The 20,392-nt window shown below is 40.9% G+C and overlaps 1 protein-coding gene across 2 annotated transcripts in view; it reads right to left on the bottom strand.

Annotated features, from left to right (window-relative positions):
• CUBN (cubilin) overlaps positions 1-20,392 on the bottom strand; it is a 305,950-nt gene that overhangs the window by 15,164 nt on the left and 270,394 nt on the right. For both annotated transcript variants that reach the window (XM_063781434.1, XM_024346234.3), the window contains 3 exons: positions 12,049-12,257; positions 1,720-1,882; positions 1,165-1,370 (listed from right to left, as the gene is read on the bottom strand). In XM_063781434.1, coding sequence (XP_063637504.1) covers positions 1,165-1,370; positions 1,720-1,882; positions 12,049-12,257 — 578 coding nt within the window. The remainder of the gene's footprint in view (positions 1-1,164; positions 1,371-1,719; positions 1,883-12,048; positions 12,258-20,392) is intronic.

A 20,392-nucleotide genomic window follows, 5' to 3' on the forward strand; every position in this document is an offset into this window, starting at 1 on the left:
GTTACATGGGGGATTCGGTCTCTGAGGGTGGGCCAGGGAGGATGCACTTTTAAGATGCATCTTAATGCATTCTTAGGCACATGAAGCTTTGAGAGCTCTGGACCTGCAGGACCAAGTTCAAGTTTCTTGACACACCTGATTGGAGGGCTTTGTGTATGGATGAAAAACACATTAAGCTGGAAGTAACTTAGAAAATTATTTCATCATGAAACAAACAACCCCATCAAAAAGTGGGTGAAGGATATGAACAGACACTTCTCAAAAGAAGACATTTATGCAGCCAAAAGACACATGAAAAAATGCTCATCATCACTGGCCATCAGAGAAATGCAAATCAAAACCACAATGAGATACCATCTCACACCAGTTAGAATGGTGATCATTAAAAAGTCAGGAAACAACAGGTGCTGGAGAGGATGTGGAGAAATAGGAACGCTTTTACACTGTTGGTGGGACTATAAACTAGTTCAACCATTGTGGAAGTCAGTGTGGCGATTCCTTAGGGATCTAGAACTAGAAATACCATTTGATCCAGCCATCCCATTACTGGGTATATACCCAAAGGACTATAAATCATGCTGCTATAAAGACACATGCACACGTATGTTTATTGCGGCACTATTCACAATAGCAAAGACTTGGAACCAACCCAAATGTCCAACAATGATAGACCGGATTAAGAAAATGTGGCAGATATACACCATGGAATACTATGCAGCCATAAAAAAGGATGAGTTCATGTCCTTTGTAGGGACATGGATGAAGCTGGAAACCATCATTCTCAGCAAACTATTGCAAGGACAAAAAACCAAACACCGCAAGTTCTCACTCATAGGTGGGAATTGAACAATCAGAACACATGGACACAGGAAGGGGAACATCACACACCAGGGCCTGTTGTGGGGTGGGGGAAGGGGGGAGGGGGGAGGGATAGCATTAGGAGATATACCTAATGTTAAATGACGAGTTAATGGGTGCAGCACACCAACATGGCACATGTTTACATATGTAACAAACCTGCACATTGTGCGCATGTACCCTAAAACTTAAAGTACAATTAAAAAAAAGAAAATTATTTCATCATGGCTTCATTACTTCAAGTGTTTTGCAAATACTGGTGAAAAGGTCACTAGATGTGACTGCCATTCATCCTATAATTGTTACCTGCGGTGAGTCCTGAAGCTGTAAGTAATTCTGCGTGCAGTCTTGCGAGGTCAGCTGTAATGCCCACACAGTTATCTTGACCTGCTGATGCGGAGGGGAGTCAATGACCCAAGTACAGATGGAAAATGGGACATCTGGGTCTGATGAATCGGGTGATGAAATATTTTGTGGGGTCCAAGTTGCATTGTATGTTCCACCACAAGGCACTGGAGAGGGAAGAAAAAGCAACACAGGAGACATTTTATTCATGTCTCATCTCAGGCAATCTTTAAAATTCTGTCTTCCCTGCCTCCCACCCCGGAGGAGCTATATTTTCATCACTCTATTAAGAATTCAGGGTTTATATCCTTGACTAAAGATTGTATCAAATTTGTACCACAGATTAAACATACAGTAATTAACACGGTGTTTAGCAATTGACATTGAGTTTAGATAGTAATTGACATTGAGTTTAGTAATTAACATTGAAATTTCGATATAATAAGCAGGGCATTCTTTTCAGTGCATAAATACATGTGTATTTCATAACATATAAAAATGCTTCTCTTTACTCACTGTCCATGATGGTGTATGTAGCATTAAATCCTTCCCTTTCTAATGTTAAGTCACTGATGAATTGAACCGTAAGGAAGTTACCAGAAGAGATAAAAGGAGCAGGTACTGTGGAACCACAAAATGTTCCAGCCAAGTTCGCATTTTCACTATCCCCATCATATAACTGAGAAGAAAAACAATTCATTACTTCTCCATTACTAAAAAAAAATTGCATATTTCACACTAAATTGGACGTGAAGTCGCAATAGGTCACGATTAAACATTTTTACATTGATTTTCTTAGAGGTAGTCTTAATTTAGGAACAGAATTATAATTGGATTGATTATATTATGACTTTCAGGAAAAACCTGTTATGACGCCTAACATTTTTTTCCTCTTTGGGAAATATATGATTTTTAAAAGAAGGTGTTATGAGAGTCCGCTCACCCGCTGCTGCTTTAACCTCTGCACCGACTCACACTATGGCCCCAACTGCTCTGATCTCTTGCCTAGATGATCACTGCAGCCTCCCATGAAGCCCCTGATTCTGCTCGTGTTCCTCTTTAGTGTATTCTCAAAATGTCATCGAGAGGATACTGTTAAAATGTAAGTCACACCATGTCACTGCTCTGCTGAAATCCTCCTAACTGCTTCCCATCCACTCAATAGAACAGCCAAAGGCATCACAATGGCTTTCTCTCCTCTCCCACCCCTGACCTTTCTAATCTAATTTCTTATTGTCTTCACTTTGTTCGATTCTGCTTCTTGAGCCAAACCAGGTGTGTTGCTGCTTCTTGGGTATGGCATTTGCTGTTCACTTTGCCTGGAATGCTCTTCCCTGTATATCCACATAGTTTGTCCTCGTGCATTTCTTCAGGTCTTTACTCACATATCCCCAACTCGGCCGGGCGTGGTGGTACACGCCTGTAATCCCATATACTTGGGAGGCTGAGGCAGGAGAATAACTTGAATCTAGGAGGTGGAGGTTACAGTGAGCTGAGATGGTGCCACTGCACTCCAGCCTGGGTGACAGTGCAAGACTGTCTCAAAAAAAAAAAAAAAAAAAAAAAAAAGATATCCCCAACTCAATAAGGCCTTCCGGATGTAAACTCTCCCAACATTCCCATCTCCTTTCCTGCTTGATTTTTCTCCACAGCAAGCAACTGTTACCTTCTTCTATATACTACATATTTAGCTTTTTTTTTGAAATAAGGTCTTACGTTGTTGCCCAGGCTGGAGTGCAGTGCTGCAATCATAGCTCACTGCAACCTTGAACTTCTGGGCTCAAGTGATCCTCCCACCTCAGCCTCCCAAGTACCTGGGACTACAGGTGCATGCCACCATGCCTAGCTAATTTAAAAAAATTTTTAGAGATGGGGTCTTCCTATGTTGTCCAGGCTAAACTTGCTTATTTCATTGGCTTTCCCTCTGAAGAGAATACAAGTTCCATGAATGCACAGATTTCTTTTCTGCTCACTGCCATGTTCCCAGTTTTTAGAAAAGTGTCTGCACGTGAGAGGCTCTCAATAAATATCTAATAAATAAATAAACAAGTGCTTTGATTCCTCTGTCCCACTAGCCCTCCCAAAACTGTTCTCCCAGAGCCATCTTTACCTCAATGTTTCAAGCCTACAACTTTAGTCATCTCTGATTCCTCTCTCTCTCTCTCCACTCCACAACTACTCCAATCTACCTGCAAAATATATCCCAGAGGGCTCCATCTCCAGGTGACCTCCATCGTCCTTCACCTGTTCCCACTGAAACATCTTCTTAATAGGCCTAATTCCAGAGCAGCCATAGTGTTCTCCACTGAACTGCCTGCATGTCTGCAAACTCCAATGAGGTGATGCTCCTGCTGTCTAAAATGCTCCGGCAGATCCCCATTGCACCTAAAGTAAAATTCCAGCTCCCTCCCACAGTCTGCAAGCCCCAGCTGCTCTGGCCTGTGCCTCCTTCCCAGGCTGCCCACACCTCACTGCTAGCTGCACTTCCTTCATCCCAGGAGGACTCCTGTCCACAGCTCTGTTCCTGCTGCTCTTCCTTCCTCAGGTGAAGCTGAACTCACACAGCTAAGGACTCCCTGTCATGGGCCCTCACCTGACATGTCACCTCCTCAGAGAAGCCAATGCTATTGAATGTTGCCCTCCCATAGCATCATCCTGTTTTATTTTCCTATTATAATAAAAACTGATCTTATTTATTGTTTATTTACTTTGTCCGGTCTCTTTCCCAACAAGGATGTAAGTCCCACGTGTGGGGAGACAGAGACTCTGTCTGACTTCTTCACTGTGGTGTCGCCAGTACCCAGAACAATTCCCAACCATGGCTCCCTTCTAGAAACATCCATTGAAATAGTGGGTGCTTGGATTTCTCTGAAACACATAACTAGAAAACGTTTTCTTCTGAGTAATCTCCATTTTACTTCTAAAATGAGTGTCTGTGTGTATCTAACTCCAAATATTCAATTCATAACAGAGCTATGATGTGTTCAAGGCCTCAGAACAGCCATGACCATGACCACTGACATTATTCTAAAGTGCTAGGATTATGTAAGACAGGAATGACTAAAACCAGTCATTGTAAAAGAAAAAGAAATGCACCACTAGATGGCACTGTCTTTCCAACTTAAACATGATTTTAGTTAATTCAGAACCAGATGAAACTCGAGTTTTCTAATCTTCACCCCTTTGTTTCATGGAAGAGCACATTTGCCAAGTTTTAGGTCATGCACTTTTTCTTGTAAACAAGTTAAAATTTCATGATAATCATTGCTGTCTTTATGATCACATTTATATTAGCAAGCATTTTTATTCTGGGACCTGTGTGCCAGGCCTCTGTGCTAGATCCCAGGCATACAAGGACATGTAAAGCCCTTTCCTCATCTTCAAGACATAAGACCCCTTCATGAACAAAGGAGAGTAAAGGTCTACAAATTAAATATACAAATACATATATTTGTGTATATATGCACGTACATTATGCATACACATAAATATATGTGTGTATATAAATTATATACAAAATAGAGAAAAATAAGTGCTACAATAAAATAATGGGAGTGTATCATGAGAACCCACGTGATGGAGACTGACATTTGGGATGGCCCTTAAATGTAAGTAGAGACCTTCCAGACCTGCGGGGCATGGTGGCTCATCCCTGTAATCCCAGCACTTTGGGAGGCCGAGGCAGGCAGATCGCCTGAGGTCAGGAGTTCGAGACCAGCCTGACCAACATGGAGAAACCCCATCTCTATTAAAAATACGAAATTAGCCAGACGTGGTGGCGCATGCCTGTAATCCCAGCTACTTGGGAGGCTGAGGCAGGAGAATTGCTTGAACCCGGGAGGCAGAGGTTGCAGTGAGCCGAGATCGCACCACTGCATTCCAGCCTGGATGACAAGAGCGAAACTCTGTCTCAAAGAAAAAAAAAAAAGACCTTCCAGACCTACAAAACAGGAAGGGTATCCCAGCCAGACAGTAATAAATGCCAGGCCATGGAAGTGTGAAATGCATGGCACGTGTCAACAACTTCTGACCCCCTTCATTGGCCCTGGAGGCCAGGGTGAGAGAACAGGAGAAATGACGAAGTCCAACAAACAAAGCTGTGAAGTTCCATACATTTCATCCAAGGAGTCTGGATCTGATCCTACGTGATGTAAGATCAGATTTGGGTTTTAAATGGATAACTGGTAAATGTGAAGGAAGGTAGGAGGCAGAAGCCAGGGCTGGATGGAAGGAAATGACATACATACCTGGCCCCAAGCTGGTCTTGTGTTAGTTCATTCATTGCCACAGTAAGATTTCTCCTAAGTGAGTTGAAATAGCTTGTGGCCTCGGGATAACTGACATAGGAGGCTCTAAACTCCTCTGCCTCAAACCCAAGATCTCTATCTGCTCTCCTGTTCTCTGATAACACTAAATCTTCACTACAGACTTTTGCCAGGTTGCCCTACAGTGCGTTGCAGGGGACGCCCTATCCAATGACGAGGAGGGGGAATCGTATATAAACTGGGATATAAATGGTGCCTTTAGGATCTACACCATTATACGCAGCTACGGGCCACATTCTGGGAGCAAACATTTCCTGGCACAACTGTGATGGACCTGGAGCTTGAATTACGTTCTAAGTCTTGTGGATGTGGGTAAGTGCTGAGAAGAATGTTATATTTTCTCAACTTTTAGAAATCTGATCGTTTTAGAATCTGCTAAAGATCCTGAAGGCATTGTACAAATAACTTAGTGGCAGGCAGGCTCTGCTACAATCACGGCAAAATCCCACATTTCACCCAGCTACTGACTTGAGCAGTTAGAAAAACTGGGAAAGAAAATTTTTGGATTTTAATTTCTACGAACTTTTAATGCACAAGGGCAATAGACTTTGATATTGGACTACAATTCTTTTCAAAGGTAATAATTTCATACATTAATATCCTTAGGACTTTATCTTTTAATATTTTCCTGGGAATTTGATCACAAGAGGATTTTGATATTCTTACTGGGAGCAGAATCTTAGAGTATCTTCGTGAATTCTTTGATCTTATTGCAGAACCTCTGAGGAGGCCTGCAGGGCAACATACCAGGGCGTAATTTAGTATGGGAAGAAGAATAGAGAGTGACTTCTCCGGTTTGGGGCTAAACTCTGACCCATTTCAGAATCTTCTGGAGAAAAAATTATACTAGTCCCAGATGTCTGGGAAAAAGCCACAAAGAAGCAATGATTAGAATCAGCTCTACAAGAGCAGGAGTTTTCCTAGTATTGTTTACTAAAATCTCTATGTTCTTCTCTAGTTCTTGCAGCAATGTCTAGAATATAGTAGCTATGCTAATTAACACTGAACTGAATGAAAGAATGAATGAATAGTAGGTACGACCTCATGTGGATAGGAACGTGATGCCTTCCATAGACTGCTGATCCTCTCCCCAAAGATGGACAGCCCCTCCTCAGCTCCAGTGTCTGACACAGACTGAATGATTAAGCCCGGTGCATTGAGTCAGACCTTCTCAATGAGGTCAATACCACCCCATAGGGAGTGTTTTGCACAAGTGTGGTGGTTTTTGGGTCATCACTATAATTTGGGCCTATAACTGGCATTTAGTAATTCACAGGACAGTTTTGCAAAGTGAAGATTTTTGTCCCACATAACTTTTGAATGTCCTGTCAGACATTTGTGTAAAAAAAAAAAAAGTTATTTATAATTATTTGATCCCAGAACCTAAGTCCATTTTATATATAAACACAAAAATATTTTTGCACAGTTTTGATATGCACCAAATTTCCAGAAATGCAATTATTGTGTAAGCTGAGGGAAGACTGTACTTTGTTTGGTTTAGAAATGTTTGTTTTGAGTTTTTCCACCATTCTGGAAACTTATCTTGCAGATGGTGATGCTGCTATTGGCATGTGGGTTGCAAATACAACCCACCCGTATTTGTTTACATTTATACTTTTTATTCACCACCATTCTACATATAAAAGGAATCTATTTTATTATGTGACTTTGTGTAGCAGTGTTAGAGTATTTACATATGTGAAGACACACTATTTTATATACTTTCATTTTATTTCTCCTTTTCATTGCCTTTGGGATAGTATAGTGATTTTCTGAAATTACATTATGGGTAGGTTATAGCATAGATGACATTCACTTCAGGTGGGAAAGGAAGGATTACAAAATATTGGCTATGAAAAGGGGCAGTGACACCTGTAATCCCAGCACTTTGGGAGGCCAAGGTAGATGGCTCACCTAAGGTCAGGAGTTCAAGACAAGCCTGGCCAACATGGTGAAACCCCGTCTCTACTAAAAATACAAAAATTAGCTGGGCATGGTGGTGCATGTCTGTAATCCAAGCAACTTGGGAGGCTGAGGCAGGAGAATCACTTGAACTCGGGAGGCAGAGGTTGCAGTGAACCAATATCGCACCATTGCACTCGAGCCTGGGTGACAAGATAGAAACTCTGTCTCAAAAAAAAAAAGAAAAGAAAAGAAAAAGAAAAAGAAAAGGGGCACTGATGGGGTTGAGGAAAAACTGGGCAATGTTAGGATGAGGACCTCTCTCTGCTGGTTCCATACTTCCTGGCAGAAAAAGTCAGCTAGGTTCATGCTCCTCTCAGTTTCGTAAAGGATAACAAAAGGGAGTGAGTTTCTGTTCATTTTGTAAATTCCAGCCCAGCCATCACCCTCTAGAAAGCCTTTCCTAGCCAACACAAAGCCAATCAGAGCCTCTTCTGCTCTGCCCTTCTATGTTGTTTCTATTTATGATTTTTGTCATGTTATGCAACACGTTATACAATGTGAAAAAAATGTCCGTTATTTAAATGTATTTTGGCCGGGCGTGGTGGCTCATGCCTGTAATCCCAGCACTTTGGGAGGCCGAGGCGGGCGGATCCCAAGGTCAGGAGATCGAGACCATCTTGGCTAACACAGTGAAACTTCATCTCTACTAAAAATACAAAAAATTAGCTGGGTGTGGTGGCGGGCGCCTGTAGTCCCAGCTACTCAGGAGGCTGAGGCAGGAGAATGGCGTGAACCCGGGAGACAGAGCTTGCAGTGAGCCGAGATAGCACCACTGCAGTCCAGCCTGGGCAAAAGAGCAAGACTCCAACTAAAAAAAAAAAAGTATTTTATTTGTACTTTAAATGTAATTATTTAAATGTATGTTTTTTGTTTACATGTCAGTCTCCTACACTTTACTAGCAGCTCCTCAAGAAGCTTGAACTCTTCAAGAGATGTCTTTAACTCTCTACATCTCCAGTGATGCTGGTACAGGGCCTGACACATACCCTTGCCAACTAACTCCTGCAATGGATGCGATGTGGATTTCAACAGAGACCGCTCAGTGACATGCACAATTCACTACGTGATTCAGTTACCGTAATTACTCTCCAAGTCAACCCTTTCACAAACGATCATGATAGAATTATGAAGGAATAACGGAATTGGTATGATTTTACTTGTGTATCTACCACAGAGTTCAGTTAAATTAGCTTTTCTAAAAAGTGATTTGATTATAATCTCTAAAAAAAAATCTAAAAGGAATCAACCGTCCCATTTATCACAGAAAAATCTCTTTAATAAAGAAAGCTCCAAGCTCCACATTCCAAGGGCTATTCTTTGATCTGCCAGTTTAGTGGTAGTTGGAAACGTTGCCAATGCAAGGAAATTGCTTTTCCAAGGGGGAAAACAAGAATAGTTCTGAACAGAATTTATTTGAAAAAAACGATATTTTATTTTGAAGCAAGAAAATAACTCCTTGTTTTTGATATTGCAGTTTCTGGCCTGAATGAATTGCGGAAATTCAGACAATGACAGGCTGTTTTGATGACATTATCAAATCACACTCCATAAAAATGGATCTTGAGAGTAAATCCAATCAACTCTCCTAGCAGGGCCATACTCAAATCATTCTATAAGAATTTAAAATTGTAATTTTATATGCAAATCCATTATTTTTAGTTTTTAAGAAAAAGAAATTCCATAGTGCCCATGCCTATTTGGAATTACTCCAAGGGGGAAAAAAAGGGAGGTAAATTTGTTTACAATTTATGTCAGGCACAGTGCTAAACGCTCTAGTACACATAATTTCAATCCTCAAAACTGCCTTTCACAGTAGGTACTATTATGTGATTTAAAGAAAAATTGACGAAATGATGAGGAATCGGGGAGATTAGGAAATTTGTCTGACAGCAAAATTGGGTTAGAGTCCCCATACTGTCCGTCTCTAAACCTTATTACCTTTCTGTAAAGCCAGGAGAGCTCTCAAACAGTTTTGAATTCAACTTTAGGACTGCTCTAGTCATTTTGGTCTCTCCCAGCCTCTTTTTTTTTTTTTTTTGGCGAAAGTATCTCACTCTGTTGCCCAGGCTGGTGTGCAGTGATGCAATCACGACTGACTGCAGCTTATACCTTCTGGGTTCAGGGGATCCTTCCACCTCATTCTCCCGAGAAGCTGGTACCGTAGGTGCACAGCACCACACCCAGATAATTTTTTTGTATTTTTTGTAGAGACGGGGTCTCACTATGTTGCCAGGGCTTGTCTCAAACTTCTGAGCTCAAGCAATCTGCCTACCTCTGCCTCCCAGTGTGCTGGGATTACAGATGTGAGTCACCGCACCCGGCCGGCCAGGTCTCATTTTAGGAAAGGAGAATTAAACTGGAATTGACATTCCTTGCTATCTTTAGTCTTTCATGAACTCCTTTGATCCAGCTTCTGTGCCAATACTTTATTAAAATGGTTGTCATCCAGTGCAATGAGGCTGTTCTTCATCTTTCCCTTTCTTGGCCTCTACTTTACAATTCAATAGTATTGACCACCCATGCTTTGTAAAAGAATCCCCCTGCCCCTTGACTTCAGGGATACTACACTATTCCTGGTCTTCACATTTATCTTTTCACGACGCGTCTGTTCTTTTCCTGTGCCTTTTGCCTTCTCCAACTGCCTCCCTGGGTACTTTTCCTGGAGCTGAGAGCCTGACTCTCTGAAATCTATGCTGACTCCCTCTAAGAAAGCATCCTTTCTCCTGATGGAAGGAAGGCTCTTTGCTGTGTCCTCTCTATTCATGGAGCTGTCTTCTCACTACAGCCCCATTCCATTCTCTGCCCACTGCAGTCTCACTTGTCTGTCTTGCTCTCACCAAAACCACACTGTTATTTTTCTGGTCTCCAAGCCTTAGCCCTTTTCATAGTAAAAACATAAGCATATAACTACGTGCTCAAATGGGTATTCCCTCCACAAATTTTCCTTCCTTTTCTTTTAAAATTATTTTCTTTAAAGTTTATTGCAATCCTAGAACTTAAGTTTCTCTTGCACCCCTCTTGCCATCACCGCCATGGCTGCACCCCTGATCCAGGTCTAAGACTGACTTTCTCACCTAGGAGGGACCTCTCTCTGGAGCCCTCCCAGCCTCCTCTCCTTCCAGTTCCCACAGCTGCTGATTTCAGGTTAGTCTTCCCTAGTTACTGCTGTTGTCACCTCACTCATTGGAAAACCTTCAACCACTCCTTATTTTCACCCGCACAGAGTCTAAAGTCGTTAGTTTGACTTTCAGGATCCTCTGTAATCTCAGTATTTCTCTATGTAGGCCATCTTATTTCTTGCTACTCTTTAGCACTATTCTGCTTCAATACAGCCAGCCTCTTTACGCTTTCGAGAACATGCACATATCAAGTTCTATGCCTTTTTGAAAATGTTCACCTTGCCTGAATTCTCTCCTGACCTGAGTAAGTTTTCGCTTGCTCTATCAAGTCATTCTTGATCACACGAGTTTCATGAACTTTCTTTCCTTCTAAGCTTGCACATTGCTTCAAGCCTGCATCGAATGCATTCATTAGCGCTTAAATGCTGACTATCCTGAACTATGCATTCTTAATTTGCATGTGTCATCCCATAATTTTCTAATCAGACTTAAGCTCCTCATAAATACAAATCTTGCCATACTTTTTATTTTTCCCCTGAGAGTGCAGTAGTAAATATTGATTGATGCTACTTAACACTTGTAATCTGAACCTATATAACCTGATAGGTATAATAGTTTAATATTAAAGTCATTAAAAATTGAACAGAAGTTTCTTGATTTACTTTTTTATTTTATTTATTTATTTATTTTTGAGATGGAGTCTTGCTCTGCTACCCAGGCTAGAGTGCAGTGGCGAGATCTCAGCTCACTGCAACCTCCACCTCCCGGGTTCAAGCGATTCTCCTGCCTCAGCCTCTGGAGCAGCTGGGACTACAGGCGCCCGCCGCCACACCCGGCTAATTTTTTGTGTCTTTAGTAGAAACAGGGTTTCACCATGTTGGCCAGGCTGGTCTCAAACTCCTGGCCTCAAGTGATCCTCCTGCCTCGGCCTCCCAAATTGCTGGAATTACAGGCATGAGCCACAGTGCCCAGCCTTTATTTACTTTTAATGGGATTTCAGAACCATTTTAATATCTAAACATAATGTGATAAGCAAATCTATAAGCCTAAGAAATAGACAAATTAAGAGGTGATTATTTGTGTCACTGACATTGTTTATTTTAGGATTTGCCAAAGGTCCTTTGAGTATCTCTCTCCAGAAAACCGACCTTCCTATAGATCGTCTCTTGCAAGACATTGATGAATAGGAGATTTAAATGCTAATGTTGGAAGCCAGTCACACAAAATATTTGAGTCACCCATATTAAAGATTAATTTGATATGAAGATAGAGCATCTATAATATTAAATGTAGCATCACTGAAGAATAGGTCATTTTAAAAAGCAGTAGCACCTGTACTCACAATTAGCAGGACTTCCTGTAACGATATAAACTGGAATACACTATATTAGAGTCTTGGATGAATAGACTCTGTTAAAAAAATACAACAGCCTTACCTTTACATAATCATAAAGGCATCTTTGCCTAGTACTTGCTGCCTCCAGAGCAAATGTATTGAAGGTGAGGTGAATTACTTTGTTTACAGGTGCAATTATGATCCATACACAGTTTAAATTCTTGTCATACATTCCATTCGAATCAGAATCAGGAGAGGCAAAGGTATTATTCGAGCCTGTCAGATAACCACCACATCCTTGCTGAGGCCCTGCATTAAAACAAAGACATCACTATGCAGACCAAACAGAACCGACCTTACATTGTACATGGAGGGTTTTTAAAAAGAACATAGTTTCCATTTTCTGTCACACTCTGAGAACATAATCAGATCATTCCCTCCTGGGCTCCCTCCTTTCCTCCCTCCCTCTTTTCTTTTCTTTCTTCCTTCCCCCCACCCCGCCCCATCTCTCCCTCCTTCCCTCCCTCCATCTTTCCCTCCCTCACTCTATCTTTCCCTCCCTCCCTCTATCTTTCCTTCCCTCCAACTTTCCCTCCCTCCATCTTTCCCTCCCTCCCTCTATCTTTCCCTTCCTCACTCTATCTTTCCCTCCCTCCCTCTATCTTTCCCTCCCTCCATCTTTCCCCCCTCCCTCTATCTTTCCCTCCTTCCATCTTTCCCTCCCTCCCTCTATCTTTCCCTCCCTCCCTCTATCTTTCCCTCCCTCCATCTTTCCCTCCCTCCCTCCCTCTATCTTTCCCTTCCTCACTCTATCTTTCCCTCCCTCCCTCTATCTTTCCCTCCCTCCATCTTTCCCTCCCTCCCTCTATCTTTCCCTCCCTCCCTCTATCTTTCCCTCCCTCCCTCTATCTTTCTCTCCCTCCATCTTTCCCTCCCTCCCTCTATCTTTCCCTCCCTCCATCTTTCCCTCCCTCCCTCTATCTTTCCCTCCCTCCATCTTTCCCTCCCTCCCTCTATCTTTCCCTCCCTCCCTCTATCTTTCCTTCCCTCCAACTTTCCCTCCCTCCATCTTTCCCTCCCTCACTCTGTCTTTCCCTCCCTCACTCTCTTTCCCTCTCCATCTTTCCCTCCCTCCATCTTTCCCTCCCTGACTCTATCTTTCCCTCCCTCCCTCTATCTTTCCCTTCCTCACTCTATCTTTCCCTCCCTCCCTCTATCTTTCCCTCCCTCCATCTTTCCCCCCTCCCTCTATCTTTCCCTCCTTCCATCTTTCCCTCCCTCCCTCTATCTTTCCCTCCCTCCCTCTATCTTTCCCTCCCTCCCTCTATCTTTCTCTCCCTCCATCTTTCCCTCCCTCCCTCTATCTTTCCCTCCCTCCATCTTTCCCTCCCTCCCTCTATCTTTCCCTCCCTCCATCTTTCCCTCCCTCCCTCTATCTTTCCCTCCCTCCATCTTTCCCTCCCTCCATCATCTTTCCCTCCCTCCCTCTATCTTTCCCTCCCTCCCTCTATCTTTCCCTCCCTCCATCTTTCCCTCCCTCCCTCCTTCTATCTTTCCCTTCCTCACTCTATCTTTCCCTCCCTCCCTCTATCTTTCCCTCCCTCCCTCCATCTTTCCCTTCCTCACTCTATCTTTCCCTCCCTCCCTCTAGCTTTCCATTCCTCCCTCTATCTTTCCCTCCCTCCCTCTATCTTTCCCTCCCTCACTCTATCTTTGCCTCCCTCACTCTATCTTTCCCTCCCTCCCTCTATCTTTCCCTCCCTCCCTCTATCTTTCCCTCCCTCACTTTATCTTTCCATCCCTCCATCTTTCCCTCCCTCCATCTTTCCCTCCCTCACTCTATCTTTGCCTCCCTCACTCTATCTTTCCCTTCCTCACTCTATCTTTGCCTCCCTTGCTCTTTGCTTCCATAGCAGAGCCTTCAGGTGTCTCCTTCTTATTCACAGAGTTGCTGAAAGAAGTGGGAAAACACATAGGGTTCTACAGACGTTTTTGGGATTGCTGATGTGATTTATTGAAGATTTTCCTGGCCTTGAAAAATCCAGTTTTATACAAAATCAAGTACTTTGCATAATAAAGCTGGTGGAAAATGTGCATATGTTTTACTTTTATGTTCCGCTTTCATGAACACTGTCAGACTGAAAACTGAATTTATGAAGAATTTACCCAACAAACCAAGAAAATTGCTGCCAACAAATCTTTTATTTACACAGTGTGATAGAAAGAGGCTGAGAGGCATTTAACACTGCAGTCCAGTTTATATTCAGCCACAGTCTATATTTAACTTTTTCTTTTCCAAAACATGAGAAGCTAAAGGAAAAAATCTTTATAGAAGAAAAACGCCTTCTTTGAGATAAAAATTTTATAATTCAGAATAAAAATACAAAGGAGAGATAAAGAATAATCTCAAAATGATTAAACGGTCTACCATAAAAGAATACAAAAAAACAATCCTCAGAATATAAGATTTAGTTTTGTCTACTCCATGGCCTAAGCAGACAGCTCAGAAATGATTTAAGAAGAGCATAAAGGGATGAACAATTTATTGACAATTTTGAAAGAAATGGTGAAATAAGCTCAGAATAGCCCTAGTAGGAACAGGGATTAAACTGGTGCTGAAACTAATGTCTATAAAGCTTGTATTCTACACAAATATAGGTCATGGCTAGTTCCAAAGTTAAACTTCGCTGGGATTGGCCTTCAGTCTATTTTTCTCATTCCATTTTCTGCTCACGGTGAAAAGACTGCTTTCAACATTAGGGGGTGCTAAGATTTTGTACTTGGACCTTGGCAGTAAACATGAACAATGGTGGCTCTCCTGAACCCTGTCTGTAAATCCAATGGATAGCAAACGTGCAGGGTGATTTTTGTTACAGGCACATTACTTAGTAGGTCAGGCTTGGCCTGTCCATAGCTTCTAAGTCAGGCGAAACTATAGAGTATTTGCATAGTCAGACATTTCCCAAAGTTGAAATGCTTCCAAAGGCCCAGTCCCTGATATATTCACAGAGGTCATCTAGGACAAAATTATTCTGAAACGTAAGCAATACACAGTGCTTCACCACATGTTGCTAATGATTCTGCTCATCTGAAATGGGCCTGCAAACTAAAGAGAGGGTTGGAGTTTGTGGAGTTTGAGCAGCTTTGATTCCAGTGTGAACTGACTGTTACTTAAGGAAACCATTTAAGCTTACTGGCATGCGTAGCACAGAAGAATGATGACTGAGGGTATGAATGGATTGATAAATTTATTTATTACATATTGTTTCAATATTCAAGAAAGTATATTTAGTATTTAAGTAGAAAAAGATAAATGATAGTCCATTAGTAGTAAGACATAGATAAATAATGATGACGCAATTTAGAAAATGATAGGTTCAGTAAAAGAGGCAGAAAAGTCTTACAGTTTTGCAAAAAGATGAAGATTACTTTGGGCTATGAGGATCTCAACTGTTCCAAGGAGGAGGTGATTTGGATCTGGGTCTTGAAGCATAAATAGAATAAAACCATGTAGAAATGGAATTGGCATTGGCAATTCCAGCCTGAAAGAATCTCTTGATCCAAGGCTAAATGGGCAAGAATTTACATTATATGCATGGGCAAGCATAACTCTGAGAAAAGAATAGGGCACATGAAGGAGAATAATGAGAATTAGGATTGGGAAAACAGGATGGGGTCTTCTATAGAGGGCCTTCAATGCTGGATTATACAGAGTTTGGCTGTCAGACTGTGTTCTGTGGCTAATGGGATTCAGTTGAAAGATTTTTAATCAAATAAGTGGTAGAATCAGGATGCACTTGCTAATCAAGTCTTATCTAAAAACTGATCCAGAACCAGCATTTTACATGCAAGGGAACGAGACTGAAGGAGATGAGACCAGGTGAAAGGACATTGCTGTGGTGAGGGCTGCAGGTGGGAGCACTGAAGAGTTGGAGGTAGGTAGACAGGAAAATGCTGTTGCTGGGCATTATTCTATTAATCATCAGCTTCAAAAACTAAATGTTATTTTTAAACATTCAAGCTATATTTATCACTACTTGTTTATTAATTGTTACTAATAAGTTCATAAGGGCAAGATGGCAATTGTACTTGGGCCCAGTGAATGCCATTACACACACTTATTCTGTAGTACTACTGCTATGACTAATGCCATAAGGCAGCACACCCACATTCCAGGGAACCCCAGAACAAGCATCCTTAAATCACTGATGTGTTTGCCATGGATTGAGTGGTAAATTGGCTGATCCATCCTCCCTCCTTTCCTTCCTTCCTTCCTTCCTCCCTCCCTCCCTTCCTCTCTTCCTCCCTCACTTCTTCTTTTTTCTTCCTTTCCTTTTTTCTCTCTCTCTCTTTCTCTCTCTCTCTTTCTCTCTTCTTTCTCTCTATCTCTCTTCCCCTCCCCTCCCCTCCTCTCTCCTCCCCTCCCCTCCCCTCCCTCCTTCCCTTCCTTCCTTTCTTCCTTTCTTCTAGATGAGGACTTGCTATGATGCCCAGGCTGGTCTCGTATTCTTGGGGTCAAGCAAATCCTTCCACCTCAGCCTCTTGAATAGCTGGGATTACAGGTGCATGCCACCATGCCCAGCTTAACTGGCTGATTTTTAATTCTTCAGTCTCTCTCTTTGCACTGCACTAAAATGGAGAGTATATTTTTCTGTGCACTTGATGTTAGGCTTGGCCCTACGACTTGCTTTAGAATGAGTGTTAGTGGTCATGAAGCAGCCAGAGGCCTTAAACGTGCTTACGTTTTGTTCTTGTTTTTATTGTTGTCTAGGACTTTGTGCTCCTGTGATCCACTAAGATATCATGTGCTGAGTAACTGCTGGTTCAAAGAAAAAGTGGATTCATGTGGAGCAGACTTGAACCCAGACTCAACTTTACAGCCAACTACAGCCAACCCGCAGCTTGGAACGGAGGCAGGCAAGCTAGTCCGTGGACCCATAAGTAATAAAAACAAATGCTTTCATTATAAGACACTGAATTTTGCATGGTTTGTTAAGTAGCACTGTCATGGTAATAGCAGACTAATACACACAACTAATATTAATAGCTTGTTTAAGCTATCAAACTATAATAGAGCTCATTGTTCAATTCACAAAATATACACACAGAATAAAGAACATGGAGAAAAATATCATGAGATAATCCTGGCCAAAATAATCAAATATTTGAAGTGAATATCATATTACATGAGTGAACAGTTATTTGTGTAGTGCAGGGAATAGCAATTGCTCTAATTCCCCCTCTTTAGTGCTTAAATATAGCAAAACTGCTCCATGCAAAATGAAATGTAAGTGTATATGTCTTTGAGAAAATGTAATGATCAATATTAACAAAAGAAGGGTTCTTTCCCAAAAGGAGCTATTGCCACATTGCTCTTTCTGTGTTTCAATGGTGGAGGAATATAAACAAGGGCGACCTCTGTGACTATAAAATAGAGTCCCATGCATCAGAAAGTCATATATATTTACCATACTGATATTTTGAAATTGCATTTTTTAATGTATAAGCCATCTTAACCTTGATATGTTTAGCATCACCAATCCATCATTTCCTCATTACTACACATTTTTGGGCCACCTAGACAGCTCTCATCCATCAGCACCTGCCTCATCAATCAGGTGTGTTAGTCACTCTCTGATGACACACTGTGTCCAAGAACAAACGTCACTCTAACTTTCTTCCCTGAATTGGAAATATCTCTCTCACACAAAAGAGCCATTTCTTCAGAGAAAATACATGTTTTGGCTAAAGAAATATTGGAAATATAACCCCATAATAAGGAGTGAGATCCAGGTCTAAATCTACTTAATTAAAAGTCGGTAACCGAATCCTGAATTATTACCTTCCAATGACTAAACCTCAGAGTGAAGCTCAAGCCAGGATCAATCTGATAAGGGAAAAAATAGTTACGTTCTCTCGGATAAAACATCTCGAAGGCTTCAGTGGAGTCAGATACATTTTTAAATCGTTATTTGGAGAATTGACATTTTTGTGGCTCACATTCTATACGGCTGACATTTTCCTGAGGTTGTCTGGATACTATCTCTGCCTGTCTGGTTGACCACTACTGAGAAGGTGCACAGTGTGCTGTACCAGCAGATACAGACTGGCTTGACTTCAGGCGCTCTCCTGTTTCCAGCAAGCCATCTGTGGCTTTAGGCTGCAGCTGAAGGAAGCTTTACTGGAAACTACAGGAAGCAGAATACAAAGACATTTAAAGCTGGTGCCTTAGGGAAATGCGAGCACACCTAGACAGCTTCCTTTCTACCACCCAGGGATGCAGGGCTAGAAATGCATTATCCTTTTTTGGAATCAGCCTTACTGTAATTTATAAAGCTGCAGATACACAATTGCCCCAAAGCAGTGTATTCATGTAAAAACATTCTACTAGGTTTCAGATGAACCTGTTTTGTCTTTTTCTCTAAAAGTAAACAGTGTTTATTATTTTACTCCCTAATCTCCAATGTGTACAATACTTCAGGTATAATATTTATGTTTTACAAGAAAAAATGTTAGTAGTTTTTGTAATGAGGTTTTTTATTGTTTTGTTTGTTTTTAGCAGCTTCACTTAATTTGACTCACTTTAGTTATCCTAATTTGAAACCCAGCTTAATCTAAATTAAAATGTGTATTTAGTCTGGTAATATTTAGGAATCATAAAACTAAAAGAATGGTAATTTACTAAAAGAAAGGTAATTTCAGCAAGCTAATCAGTAGCTGTAGTTAATAGAAAAAGAGCAATACTTGTATAAAGAACTTAGGAGAAGGAAAATTTTATCGTTATCTTTTAATTTATCTTGCATTATTTAGATATCACTGAAAATGCTCTATGTATACATCATTAGCCCCCGGGCATTTTATGAGAATCATTCTTTCCAACTTGGAAATTACAAAAATAATTTACTAAGCAAAATGACATGATCATGTCAGTTGATGCTGAAAAAGGATTTGACAAAATCCAACACACATTCATGATAAAAACTCTTGGCAAACTAGGAATAGAGGAGAAATTTCTTGACTTGATAAAAACCATCTGCAAAAACCTACAGCTAACAGCATAATTAATGGTGAAATACTAAACGCTTTCTCCCTAAGATCAGGAACAAGGCAACAATATTGATTTCACACCCCTCTAACTCAGCATAGTATTAGAATTCTTGCCAGAATAAAGCAAGAAAAAATATATAGAGAGACTGGAAAGGAAGAAATAAAATTTCCACTTTTGCAAGTAACTATTAGCTGCAGAAAATCCCAAGTAATATGGAAAAACATTCTTAGAACTAATATGTGAGTTCAGCAAGAACTCAGGATAAAGGAACAATACACAAAAATCTATCAAATTTTAATATACTAACCATTAACATGTGGAGACCAAAATTAAAAAACAATACCATTTATAATCATTACAAAAAAATGAAATATTTAGGTATATACTTAATGAAGCATATACAGGCTTATGTGATGAAAATTACAAAATAATGTAATAAATAAAAGAAGGCCTAAATAAGTCTAGATACATATATGTTCATGGATTGGAAAACTCAACATAGCAAAGACATCAGTTTTCCCCAAATTGATGGATAGATTTAATGCAATTCCTATAAAAATCTCAGCAAGGTTTTTCTGCAAACATCAAAAAGCTTAACTTATTTTTATTTTTATTTATTTACGTTTTTTTTAGGATAGAGGCTTGCTCTGTCACCCAGACTGGAGTGCAGTGGTGTGATCACAGCTCACTGCAACTTTGAACTCCTGGGCTCAAGGGATCCTCCTACCTCAGCCTCCCAGTTAGCTAGGACCACAGGCAAATGCCACCATGCCTGGCTAATTTTGTTATTTTTGGTGAAGACAGGGTCTTGCTATATTGGCTGGGCTGGTCTTGAACTCCTGGCCTCAAGGGATCCTCCCACCTTGGTCTCCCAAAGCTCCGGGATTACAGGCATGAGACACTGCACCCAGCCTTTATTTTAAAATTTATATGGAAAGGCACAGGCTTTCAAATAGCTAAAACAACTTCACAAAGAAAAATGAAGTGGGAGGAATCACTCCACCTGATATTTAGGCTTACCATGTAGCTATAGTAATCAAGACAGTGTGATATTGGTGAGGAGTTAGACACATAATCAATGGAATAGAATACAGAACCCAGAAATAGACCTATACAAATATATCCAACTGATTTTTTTCAAATGTGCCAATGCAATTCAATGAAGGAAGGACAGCCTTTTCAACCAATGGTGCTAGAGCAACTGGACATCCAGAGGCAAAAAACTGACTTCCACCTAAATCTCATATCTAAACCAAAATGAGCTCAAAATGGATCATAGACACAAATGAAAAATGTAAAATCATAAAACTTTTAAAAGAAAACACCAGAATAATCTCTGGGACCTTGGGGTAGGCAAAGAATTCTTAGAGTTGGTATCAAAAACATGATCTATAAA

This window comes from Pan troglodytes, chromosome 8, assembly GCF_028858775.2.
Source record: "Pan troglodytes isolate AG18354 chromosome 8, NHGRI_mPanTro3-v2.0_pri, whole genome shotgun sequence".
NCBI classification, from domain to species: Eukaryota; Metazoa; Chordata; class Mammalia; order Primates; family Hominidae; genus Pan; species Pan troglodytes.